The 13,060-nt window shown below is 51.7% G+C and overlaps 1 protein-coding gene across 1 annotated transcript in view; it reads left to right on the plus strand.

The window, feature by feature from the left end:
* Positions 1 to 13,060, plus strand: part of FRMD4A (FERM domain containing 4A) — a 327,824-nt gene that overhangs the window by 299,477 nt on the left and 15,287 nt on the right. The window contains exons 21-26 of the mRNA XM_019663415.1: positions 241 to 363; positions 3,425 to 3,653; positions 6,023 to 6,079; positions 8,529 to 8,766; positions 9,618 to 9,785; positions 11,651 to 12,519. Of these exons, the coding sequence (XP_019518960.1) occupies positions 241 to 363; positions 3,425 to 3,653; positions 6,023 to 6,079; positions 8,529 to 8,766; positions 9,618 to 9,785; positions 11,651 to 12,519 (1,684 nt within the window). The remainder of the gene's footprint in view (positions 1 to 240; positions 364 to 3,424; positions 3,654 to 6,022; positions 6,080 to 8,528; positions 8,767 to 9,617; positions 9,786 to 11,650; positions 12,520 to 13,060) is intronic.

A 13,060-nucleotide genomic window follows, 5' to 3' on the forward strand; every position in this document is an offset into this window, starting at 1 on the left:
ACGATGAACACCAAGGGCGATTTTATTTGTCTGACAGATTTACTTTGGGAAGAACTCCTGAAGTGCGTCTGTTCTGTAAAGGACTGCTCGCGTCCAGGTTTAGAACAACGAAACCATGTTGCAGAAGCTTATTTAGGCATTTTGCTTAAGAATACTGTTTTGGATCTGTGCATTGAAGTGTGTGTCTTCAAGCAGTGCCCCGCTCTGATCCATCCTCTCCTCCTGCTGCTGCACATTTAGGAGCTGACAGGCAAACTGCCCGTGGAATATCCCCTGGATCCCGGGGAGGAACCACCCATTGTTCGAAGGAGAATCGGGACAGCCTTCAAACTGGATGAACAGAAAATCCTGCCCAAGGGAGAGGTGCGTCCTTCTTTCTGTGGCTGGATTCTCTCGCGTTATCTCCTGTTTTCTCATTTGGTGGGGCTTCCCGGTTTTCTGTAACAGTTTCTTTCTTCTGCCCAGAGCTGAACGCCCTTTCCCACTTCCTCCCAAGGTTCTTTCCTCTTGCCTCTCGTTGCGGTTGCGGGTTGGTCAGTATGTGGCTCCCTTGGTAGGAATGGTTTGCTTGCGTTCATAAGCATCTTCATTTTAGTGGACGTTGTCTGTCTGACGCGATAGGCCTTTTGCAAGCTGCTGAGTTAATCCTGGGAGAACATTCTAATACCACCACATGTCCTTTCAGTGGCCTCCCAGCCCTTTATTAACACAGAGCCAAGCGTAATGTCTGAGCTATGGAAGAAAACCAAAGAGGAAGGAAAACGTAAGCCATGCCAACAAGGGGCAAGGATGCCACTGGCTGGGTCTTCCCTTGGTGGTCCCAACTTCCACCTGCTGCTAAAATCATGCCCGGGTGTGAGCAGGATGCCGGCTCCTCCTGGCCCCACTTGTCTGTTCGGAGGAGCCATTGAAGCATCTTTCATTTCTCCTCTCTGGATGAAACAGCGGTGGGACCGAGACTTGGAGGGTTCAGATTTGGGGTGGGGGAGGGGGAGACTTGGTTGGGTCTCCAGCTGGTTAATAACTTATCCAGCCTCAGCCCAAGAGAAATTCAAGGCCAGGTATACCTTTAGGCCTCCGGGGGTCGTATCCAGGAAATGTCTTTCCAAATTTATTCTGAATAAAGTTACTCATTAAAGTGCTTTTGAACAGAGGGCTTGAAAGGGCAGCAGTCAAAGCCAATGGAGAAGGGAATACTGTGCGTGTCTAGTCTTTTAAAAAAGTGACTGGGAGAAGCCGACGCTCTCACATAACACCCCCGGGGGGAGAGCGTGAAGGTGAATCCACAGGAACACAGGCGCCCTGGAGCCAGTAGAAGGGGTGGACCAGTCCCCCGAGATCTGCACTAGCAGGTCCCTAGGGGCTGGTGGCCACACCAGAATGCTGCACCCAAATCTAAAGCTTCATCAGGCAGTTTCCTCTTCTGTAAAATGAAGTTCAAGGTCCTTATTCCTTTGTGCCAAGGATTAAATGAGCCAGCAAATGGAGGAAATGTAGCTCAGGTCTTGACGGCTCCTTGAGGTGTGAGGATGGGTGAGATTTAGGAGACCGTGTGGGTATATCTTCTTCAAATCTGCTTTCATTGGAATTGCCTGAGGAACTTTCTCTCCTTGTGCTGGGCAGACACCAGGCACCCAGTGTTTACGAGGAGACCCCACTTTAGTAATGTCCCCATTGTCTTTCCCACCGTAACGTGCGCGCGCGGGTACACACACACACACACACACACACACACACACACACACACACACACACACTCACACACACACACACTCTGCATCTTCTCACTAGCTCCTCCTCCATACTTATCAGTGAAAGATGCCATTGGGTTCCCGATAACTCCATGTGCATCCATCTTCTTTACCTGTCCTTGCACGTGTCATTCCGAAACCCCTCAAAGGAAGGACCACAGAATTGGCTGGTGCACTGCAGAGTTCCCCTGGGGAGGAAGAGCTCCCCATTTCTCCCAGAAACACGCTTGGCGGCCTGTTCACACAGCAGGCGGCCATTTGTGCAGACAGGGCCACCAGCCTGTGCTTGTCTCAGTTGAAGTAGTGAGAATTTGTCCTCGGCGCCCACAAAACTTTGGGGCAATGCCTTGAACCAAGGAACAGTCACACTCACAGGTCAGTCTGTGTCCCTGGAGACTTGTTTGTTTCCAGGCTGTGAGCAGGAGTCCACCCTGATATTCTTCTCCCGCCCAGAGAACGAATGCAGCCAGCATTGGAAGGACCTGGAAGGAGTTCATTATGACCTAAATAGTTCCGTTTGATCTTCACCTTTCCCTCTCACTCCTGGTCCCTGTTCCCTTCAGGCTCAAAAGGAGATCAAGCTAAGAGTTCTGTGCTGGACAGAGGCCCTGGCCTGGTTTGTGGTGCCCAGTGGCCAGTTTTACCCGGCCACTAACTAGGAACACCTGTTGACTCGGCAAACTTGGCCACGTGCTCCTCCAAGGCTGGATGAGTTCCTGTCAGACTTTGGCGTGACCATGGGTCACCTAGGGCAGGCTATGGTGTGCTCTGTCAGCCTCATGGGTCAGACTTAAAGAAGCCACGAGTTGCAGAAAGGCCAGCAGCAAATGCGCTGCCCTGGGTTTTGTCCTGTGGGTCCACCAGGCTTTTTCTGACACCGCTTCATTTTTCTTGGGACCAAAAGTCTGTTTGAGGAAAAATTCATGCATCTGCTGTTCTGGCCAAAGTAAGGGGTAGAGGTGGAGGGAAGTGCCCAGGGAGAGGAAGGAGACTGTCCTGTGCAACCTTAGGGGTAGGGGACACTGGCCCCCCTCGCCACCCGCCACCCGCGCCTCACAGCCCAAGCAGAGCTGTTATGAGTAGCTAGTGAGAAGGACACTGGGGCTCACAGAGAGGGCTCCCAAAGGGACATGGGTGAGGGGGGATAACCCAACATGAAGGGCTCAAAAATGTGGGACGGGTGAGCAGGAGGGAGGGAGATGCACACATGGGACGTCCCCGTTTGCAGACCCACAGACAAGCAGGGCAGTGTCCAGCATGGAAAGCAAATGCCACCCAGAGGGGTCTGAATTTCCACGAAGGCTCTGTCTTCAGGAACCCTGCTGGAGACGGTAGAAAGGAAGTCAGGCCACCCCAAGCTTGTGGCACAGGGATTCTTTGCTTCTCAGTGATGGTGCCAGTGCAGGGACCATCACTTGTCTCTAGACTGGAACAGGGGCCAAGGATCCGAAAGTGAGTGTGCCCAGGGCACCAGCTGCCAGAGATTTTAGTAGCGGCACCACTGGCAGGTCAGGCAAGGTAGGGGTTAGGCACTGGGACTGCTGGGTTCCTAGTGCACGTGCTCCCCAGGAGTAAGGAAGGCTGGCTGGCCGTGGGTCAGGGGCGGGGGTGAGGGGGACAGGTCCTCCTGCCCAGCATCCTCTAAGTATAAGCCATGGCCCTCCCGCCCACAGGAAGCTGAGCTGGAACGCCTGGAACGAGAATTTGCCATTCAGTCCCAGATTACAGAGGCTGCCCGCCGCCTCGCCAGTGACCCCAACGTCAGCAAAAAACTGAAGAAACAAAGGAAAACCTCTTATCTGAATGCACTGAAGAAGCTGCAGGAGATTGAGAATGCAATCAACGAGAACCGAATCAAGTCTGGGAAGAAGCCCACCCAGAGGGCCTCGCTCATCATCGACGGTCAGTGCTGAGTCCCCTCCCCATAGCAGGCACACTGCCCTCCTGCCCCAGGGAGTGGGCACCAGTCCTGTGAGTGAGCCGAGAGCCCAGCTCACCACGTGACCTACGCATAACCACCCTGTGCCTTCGTTTTTCCATCCATAAAATGAAGCTACTAAGGCTTGAGGCCAGATGAGAGTACTGAAGTGCACTCAGGTGCAGACATGAAAGGGTTATGCCAATCAAACTATCATTATCACTATTTATTGCCTCCCTGAGAGAGCCTGCAGCCATAAGCGAAACCCCCCTCCCCGTGAGCTGAGCCCAGTTAAATGTGCAGCCCCAGCCGTGCCCGGCTCTGACATTCTCAGGGACCTGGTCAGCCTACCCCAGTCTGGAAGGAAAGGTGGGGGACTGGGCTACACTGCAGGCCAACACCCCTCCCAAGCCTCTGTCCTGTCTGTCTCAGGGACTCCTGTCCCAGGGCTGAAGCTGGGGACACTGGGCCGCCCACTCTGATTGTCTAGAGCCCTGAACATGGTTCAGAGGGGTTAGGAGTTTGGGTGATTATATTTGGTAAACACTAGAAGAAGGACCCCCAAATCTACCAACAGCCATCAAGTCCCCCCAAGTTGTTACACGCTTTTTTTCCTAAGTCAGCCAATTCTTTGAAATGCATACCACGTATTTTCATCATTTATACACATTTAAAACACTTTCGCTCCAGGAAAACAGAAAGTACAATGGAGGTTACCAGGGGCAGAGGTGAGGGGATGGGGGGGAGTTAGTGCTTAATGGGTGCAGAGTTTCAGTTTGGGATGCTGAAAAGTTCTGTGGATGGATGGTGGTGATGGTTATACAACAATGTGAATGTACTTAGTGCCACTGAACTGTACAGAAAAAAAAATGGTTAAAGTGGTAAATTTTATATATATTTTACTGCAATTTTATATGTGTGTGTGTGTATCACTGCAATTTTATACACACACACACACACACACACACACGAACCTAAAAATGTGGGCCTCCTGGGGAAACAGCGCTGCACCAGAGTCTCCTAGATTCCAAAGTCAAGGCTCTCTATCTCCTAGGCGTTTACAGTCCATCGAGCAATATGAATAAAGTGAATTTCTGGTTTAAAAAATGAGAGAGAGAGAGAGAGAGAGAGAGAGAGAGAGAGAATAAAAAATCCTTTTGCTCTAGGAAATTTGGAATAACCAACTTTCTCCATCTCGCCCTGTTATCCTTGGCTGAGACGTTGTCCCCTTCCCCGCACTTCCTAACAGAGCTGCAGTCCCCAGCCCTTCTCTGTCTGATGCCTCTTCTGAGACGTCCTTCTGTTTTCCTGAAGGCACTCGGGGGTCCTGGCTCGAAGAAAACATCCAGTGTGGCCAACAGAGCCAAGTCTGGAGGGCGCTGCAGGGATAGGCGTCTCGCTGGTTGGCCACAGAAGAGCCTGGCTCTCCAGCCAGCCCAGTGAGGGCTATCCTGTTAGAGCTGCCAACACTCTGTTTTTAAATCATTATCTGTGCTAACTGGTGACTGACTGGTCCCATCGAAGACTGCAGCCATTTGTTTTAGCCACTCAAGAATACATCGTCTCTATTTTGCTGCCTCACTGAAATAATGTTTTCATCACACGAACCCATTTGAATTAGAGGAGCAGTTAAGATTCTTCTTAGTTCCTTAGCATGGTTTTTTATTTCAAGAGGTAAAACACTGAACTTAGCATCTGAAGAACTGGGACCATGTGGCCAGGAGAGCAGAGAACCCCGGACAAACCTGCTCCCTAGACGTACCTCAGTTTCTCCAACTGTTAAAATGGGAGGATTATCTTACTGTTTCCCTCTTGGGCATATGCTCATGGTTAATTGATTGTTGTCTACGAAAATAAGCTTTGGAGAGAGAGAAGCTGTATTTAGCAGCTTGTTTTCTCTACCAAAGACTTAAGAAGTTTATTGAGAAGCCATTTATTGCCCTGTGAGCAAAGCCATGCTCCTTACCCTGGTTTCACTTTCATAGAACAAATAGCAGTTCACTTTCTTTGGTTCAGTCAGCAGAACATGCCGTGGGATTGGGCTGGGGCAGGCGTGGCCTAACCAGGCCCGGCAACCTTTATACTGGTTGTTAAGCTACTCAGCATTGTGGTGTCCTGTGAAACAAGAGAACAAAGACTGGGCACACTGCGGTATCGGGTAGGGGCGTGAGCCAGTGACCCACCACGGGGTCTGTCAAAAGAAATGCCCGACAGCATTTTTATTGTTATTTCATGGGTTCTTTCTGATGAGAAAGAGAAGGATACGGGATGGTGCGAAACAAATGATTTTGACAGATAAGGCCTATCTAAGGGATGTGCTAGACTCTCAGACTTCTACCTTTTGTCTTCTCAGATGGAAATATTGCCAGTGAAGACAGTTCCCTCTCAGATGCCCTTGTTCTAGAGGATGGTAAGTTGTCCGTTTCCTGCGTGAGAAGGGGGCACAGATTCACCTGGGATTAGGCTGTGTGTGGTCTGGGACAGGTCACTCTGAAGGCAAGAGCCGGGCCAAGATGGCAGCCGGGTTCCCTGCAATTCTCTCATTTCTCAGTAGTCACCGAGTTGGGGGGAGTGGGTGGCACCACCTAAACCATGTCTATTGGAGTTTTAGTATTTCCTGTGGCTGAAAGGTAAGATGTAAGGTGCTCTTCAGTGAGTGGTACTTTGCATTTTTCTTTGCCAAAATCACATTTTTAACTCAACAGAGAATCTGAACACCATACATAGTTTCCTTTTGAGTTTTCATAATTTCTGGAGGAAAGAGGCAGACATTGGTTTGGACCACAAATCAAAGATTGAAACCTGCTAGGAGAGCCGGAGGGCAGCAGGAAAAACAGAAGTGACTCCCCCACCTGGACTGCCCAGCCCACCGCCACACAAAGAGGAAGAAACGCTTCCAAACACAGGACCATCTCCAAGAGTGTTCCTGCAGATTTAACCCCTGGCTCACGAAGCCAGGGCATTAATGACATGGAAATATATTAAATGGCAGTTAATTTTTTTGCCCCGTAGGGAAACCTCAGGCGGGCAGTGATAAGTGGCTATTCAGATGGAAAACATCACAGGTCCAGCCAAGTCAGAGTAATGAGGATAATTGCAAGAATAATAATAATTGCTGTTGATGTGGGGAAGGCTGGCAGGTTATTTACCCAGTTGTCTCGGCCCTGCTATTAGCAATCAGATCCTAATATTTTTATTGTCAGCTTCGTTACATGGGTGGAGAGGAAGTGGGGCTTCAGGGGAGCTGGGGGGCTGTGTTTTCAATATCAGAGATCCAGCCCTCGTTTTGGCCTCTTTGGACTTCAGTCTCTCCAGGGGAGGGAACAAGAACGATTGACTGCGATTCCTTTGAAACAGAGGAGTTAGGGAAGTTGTATATTGTCATTGGCTAATTTCGATGCATTATTTATGATTAGTTTCTTTCCTGGTGTCCCAGGCCCCCAGACTACCTAGGGGCATTACTGCCTCACTTGAACCCCTCCACAGACATACTCCCTTTGCAGACTCGCTCCTTCTAGGGGCTCTTGACTGATTTGAGGGGTTCAAGATGAGTGGAAGTAGAAGGCATGCCCATGTTTCAAGGATGGGGGGTTGAGTAGAAGACTGTGAAAAGAATACTAGTTGGAAATAGATTTGGGTGAATTGTTGTTGAGAATTGAGGTTTGCTTCTGGGTATTTTCCCCCTCAAACTGCCCCCTCTGCTTCACAAGGGACACTGAATTTCTCCTGCCTGTCTCTGCTCGGTGCCGCCCTCCCCTGGGCTCTCAGTACTGGATTTCTTCCTTCACCTGCTCCTAGCCCTCTCCTGGCTTTGCCAACTTTTGAACCGTGCCAGATGACTAGTTCTTAAACAGGGTTTTCATCTCGACACATCCGTGCTTAAGGAGTTGCAAAGGTTTCTTGTGGCTTTCAGACTGAATCTTGACTCCTTAGCCTGGAAGTAGCCCCATTAGCAGGGGCGCCTTATCTTGGTGCGCATAGTAGGTTTGCTGAACTTGCATTTGAGCAGAGCCCCTCCTCCCCAGCTGCTGTCCCAGCTGCACATGGATGGCCCTGGGCTCTTCCTTCCTCCTCTCTGTCCACAGCTGAGGTCCCTTCCGGACCAGGCTCGCCCACAGCTCCTTCCTTGACTAAGTTCGCCTTCTCCGAAAGTGCTACAGCACATCTATGTGTTAGAGTGCTACTCCTCTGAGGGCGGCCACAGACCTTCTGTTCATCTGTAATCTTTGTCGCCCCCATCTCCTTCCCAAAGAACCTAAAGCCATCCCAAAAGAAAACTATATGCGAACATATTCAAAGACAATTATGTAGATAGTGCTGAAAAAAGCAGAGGACATACCTAGAGCCACCAGCAGATGGTTACACTCAACAGATAGGCTTTCATTCATTTTTTTCCTGACAGATGTTTATTGGGCACCTACTATGTGTCAACAGTCATTTTAGACATTGAGGATATAGCAAGGGACAAATCAGACAAAATTCTCATGGAGCTGAAACGCCCCAAAGCAGATTAGACATGTCCTGTCTATTGAAAGAAAACTTAGAATAATGATGACATTTTGCTGTTTGGTGTGAAGCAATCATGTCGATGGTATTTAATGAAATTCAGACTTTACTCCATTTGTAGCTAATCAGCATCGAAACTTCTCTTCCCATTTAATGCTGCTCAAAGTTTAGGTTTTGTTTGTCCTGGATTGACTTGTCTTGGCAACTGGGGAAGTGTCATGGGGCACCTTCATGAGTGGCTGCGGATCTGGCTCCTAATGTTGGTGTCGGGACAGAGGTGGGGTGGGGGGTCTCTCTGGGGTCGGTGGGAAGGATGACCCTTGCTCAGTTCCTCTCTTTCCATCTTTGTGCAGAAGACTCTCAGGTCACCAGCACACTGTCCCCCTTACAGTCTCCTCACAAGGGACTCCCTCCTCGGCCACCGTCGCACAACAGGCCACCTCCTCCCCAGTCCCTGGAGGGACTCAGGCAGATGCACTATCACCGCAACGACTATGACAAGTCACCCATAAAGCCCAAAATGTGGAGTGAGTCGTCGTTAGATGAGCCTTACGAGAAGGTCAAGAAACGTTCCTCCCACAGTCATTCCAGGTGAGCTGGGTCAGGAAGACCACAGGAGGCCAGGGTCAGTGCTTTTGAAAGCATCAGGCTGTCCCAAATAGCATCCACAAATGACAAAATCCAAATCAACCTATCTCCTCCTTCCTGGGCTTGCCGATCAACAGGGCTGTGCTCACAGCGCCCTCTGCTGCTGACCCTGCCGAGGTGCAGATTTGTCATCCAAAGGGAAATTGGGGTTTTGGCTCACATAATCAACGTGTTGGCAGATGGCTTTAATGTCAAATTCCACAGGAATTAATTAGGAAGTTTTGGGCAGCACTATTCCAAAATGGCAAGTGAGCATCTACTCGTAGGAATCCCAAAATGGTTCAGAACCCTAACTTACCAGCCAACAGAATTCTGGAGCCAAACAGCTGTAATCTTAGCTGTGCGTTATCAGCTCATTACTCGGCTGATTGTGGAGAGAAGGTTTTGGAAGGCATTTTTGGTCTGCTTCTCTGCTTTTCTCATTTCCTTTAATTATACCCTATAAAGTTCCAAGTGGGTGCCCAGACAGGTAAATATTGTCTCTTGGAAAACAGAATCTGTGGCTGAGGGCTTCATGGAATAGTCACGCTGCTGGTTCCAGCAAAGGCTGACAAGGGTCTTCATCTCATATTACCCTTGGGGTCAGAGACAAGGACCTCCCCCACCCCAAGCCCCCATCCCCACCTTGTTCTGTGGGAAAGGCTGAGAGCCAGAGGAGAGATCTGAGGGAGTGTGGATGGGAGTCGCAGGCAAGCTTTCCCAACACCAAGACTGATGTCCCAGGGTTAGTCAGCCTCCCCGGAGCAGGTGCGCTTCTGCCTGGCGGTAACCAGCATGGCCTCTCTGATTTGCAGCAGCCACAAGCGTTTCCCCAGCACGGGGAGCTGTGCTGAAGCAGGAGGGGGAAGCAGCTCCCTGCAGAACAGCCCCATCCGCAGCCTCCCTCACTGGAACTCACAGTCCAGCATGCCGTCCACCCCAGACCTGCGCGTCCGGAGTCCCCACTACATTCATTCCACAAGGTGAGTCCACCCGGTCCTTGGGCCACTCCCTCCCTGGACCAGACCTTTCTTTGTGAACTTGGGCATCGCTGACCCCCAACTGGCCCAGACAATAGGTGAACTAGAGTCAGGCCTGAGCCAGTGAGGTAGATTGTCCTTAAAATGAAGCAGCGTGAAAAACTAAGCTGGCAATGGTGAGCCCAGATTAGCCAAGAGACCCAATCTACCCACTGTCCATACCCAGTGGGCACTAGGAGTCGGCCGGAGTCCCCTGCGGACAGTGGGCTGGGAGGGGCTTTCCTAACAGAAATGCAGACAGGAAGGGCTAGCTGGACTAGCGGGGGCCACATCTGGCCAGAATAACCTTGCGCCGATAGGGCGATCTTTACTGGATAGTCCTCATGTAGCTCTCTACAGGGGCCAACATTTATCCTCGACTTAATGCCTCAAGGTGTAAATTCAATAAAGAGCAAAAGAAATGAGCAAAATGTGGGCTCCAGTGAATCACACCTTCATTTTCTACAGAGGCAAAACCAAAGCCATCATTCCATTTTATCAAAAATGAATTCACAGGGATGATACCTCCAAGGACAGATGGTGTGATAGTCCGTAAATAGTGAACCGTTTTATGTGGGATAAGATGGAGCTTTTCACGCATGATTCCCTCACTCATTCATACATGCATTCACGCAAAAAATATTTATGAAGTGCCTATATGTACTTGGTACTGTTCTAGGGGACAGAGCAGTGAAACAGAAAACAGACCACACCCCTGCTCTCATCAGATTTGCGGTGTAGTTGGGAGAGAGTCCTAATAAAGAAATCTATGTCAAGTGGTGATAGGCACTAAGAAGAAAACTGGACAGGGCCAGGGACTAGAGAGTGACGGGGCCAGCCCTCTTTTAAGTAGAAGCCTTGGAGAAGGCCTGTGTAGTAAGGTGAACGTAGAGCAGAGAACTGATGGATGAGGAGCCAGCTCTGAGGATAGCTCAGGGAACAGCAAGGTCAAAGCCCTGGACTTAGGCCTGCACTTGGCATGTTCCCAGGGGGCCAGAATGGCCAGGACAGAGGGATGGAGGGGAGTGGGACCAGCGAGATAACCAGGAATCCAGGCGTGGAGGTCTACCTGGGCAGGACCTCGCATTCTCCCCTGGGTGACAGTCAGAGCTGGAGCCCTCCTCTTCCTGTACTTGGCCACCCTGAATTGCACATGTGGCCCTAGCATTGTCTGTCCCTGCAATATTGCTGGATACTTACATTGTGGACTCAGATAAGCAGTATGGATTATAAACAAAGTAAGCAGCCTGGTAAGTATTTGCATCAGTCATTTTTTTAAGTGTTCCACTAAACTTCCATTTTAGTCTTAAACAGGAAATGGAAATGTTTATGTGGGTTTCATAATTGTATTTGGTTGAACTATATGAAGTGCCCCTGCTGGACTGATTTTGACCTACAAAAATGGGCATTTCATCTGCTTTAACTAGAATAGGCATTCTCTTGGCTCTCATTGTATCTAAAGAATCTCTTCCCACTTTTCAAAAAAAAAGAAAAGCTCTGGCTATTGGCATAGACTTTTCAGAGGAAACCCTTATGTGGGCGCGTCTTCAATCCCACCTCCCACTGGGAATGAATAACCACAGCAGAGGCCAGCTGGCCTCCAGGGATCAGCCGCGCCCTCCCGCCCCCAGCTTCACCTGGGAACAGTGGGAAGCCCCTGGATTCCCAGGGCAACCCCGCTTTGGCTGTTTCCTAACCTCGCGTTTGCAGGAGGCTCTGGGCGGGTGGCATTCTGCTCTTTCCTAAGTCTGACTGCAGAGTCCCTACCCAATCCCGCCCCCAGGCGCCCCTCCCTTGGTCCCCCAGACCCACCGGCCGTCTCCCCGCAGGTCGGTGGACCTCAGCCCGACGCGCCTGCACAGCCTCGCCCTGCACTTTCGGCACCGGAGCTCCAGCCTGGAGTCCCAGGGCAAGCTCCTGGGCTCGGAGAACGACACAGGGAGCCCCGACTTCTACACCCCACGGACTCGCAGCAGCAACGGCTCAGACCCCATGGACGACTGCTCGTCCTGCACCAGCCACTCGAGCTCGGAGCACTACTACCCGGCGCAGATGAACGCCAACTACTCCACGCTGGCGGAGGACTCGCCGTCGAAGGCGCGCGCGCGGCAGCGGCAGAGACAGCGGGCGGCGGGCGCGCTGGGCGCGGCGAACTCGGGCAGCATGCCCAACCTGGCGGCGCGCGGGGGCGGCGGGGGCGCGCCCGGCGTCTACCTGCACAGCCAGAGCCAGCCCAGCTCGCAGTACCGCATCAAGGAGTACCCGCTGTACATCGAGGGCGGCGCCACGCCCGTGGTCGTGCGCAGCCTAGAGAGCGACCAGGAGGGCCACTACAGTGTCAAGGCGCAATTCAAGACCTCCAACTCCTACACTGCCGGCGGCCTGTTCCGGGAGAGCTGGCGCGCCGGCGACGAGGGCGACGCGGGCCGCCTGACGCCGTCGCGCTCGCAGATCCTGCGGACTCCGTCGCTGGGCCGCGAGGGCGCCCACGACAAGGGCGCGGGGCGCGCCACCGTGTCGGACGAGCTGCGCCAGTGGTACCAGCGCTCCACCGCCTCGCACAAGGAGCACAGCCGCCTGTCGCACACCAGTTCCACCTCCTCCGACAGCAGTTCCCAGTACAGCACCTCCTCCCAGAGCACCTTCGTGGCGCACAGCAGGGTTACCCGGATGCCCCAGATGTGCAAAGCCACGTCAGGTGAGATGGGGACGTGGGGGACGCGCGTTGACTCATTTCAAGTGCTTCCAGATTTTCCTAGAGCCTTGTTCCTAGAACAAGAGTCCATGAATTCTAGAAACGTAGCTGTCAGATGTGTGCAACTTGAGGCTTTCGTCCCCCTCTTCCACCCTCTCCCATTCTGGCTCTGGTTTTGCCGAGTGACAAAGACCTCGGAGGGGTCGGGACAGCGCGTCTGACTCTCCCGAGTGTGCTGGGCCAGCTGGCTCCCATTTCAGCGTCCTCAGAAGGGGTGTAAACCGTTCCTGCAACCACTTTTCCTGGAAAGAACAGAAATCAAAGAAGTTAGGTGAAGTTGTGTCTAAGGGTTTTATCTAGCAAGCAAAGGCGCACCTGACCCTGGCATAGAGTGAGACACTAGTAAGATAGAGGCCTGGGTGGCACCTTGTAGAGGAAGGCTTGCTTCCCGCCTCAGCTTGGTCTTGAATTTCCGAGACTTGGCCAGTATGTGCCCAGGTGGGGACGGCTAGCTCAGGACCAGAGTGCGGAGCGCTGCACTTGA

This window comes from Hipposideros armiger, unplaced genomic scaffold (assembly GCF_001890085.2).
Source record: "Hipposideros armiger isolate ML-2016 unplaced genomic scaffold, ASM189008v1 scaffold_390, whole genome shotgun sequence".
NCBI classification, from domain to species: Eukaryota; Metazoa; Chordata; class Mammalia; order Chiroptera; family Hipposideridae; genus Hipposideros; species Hipposideros armiger.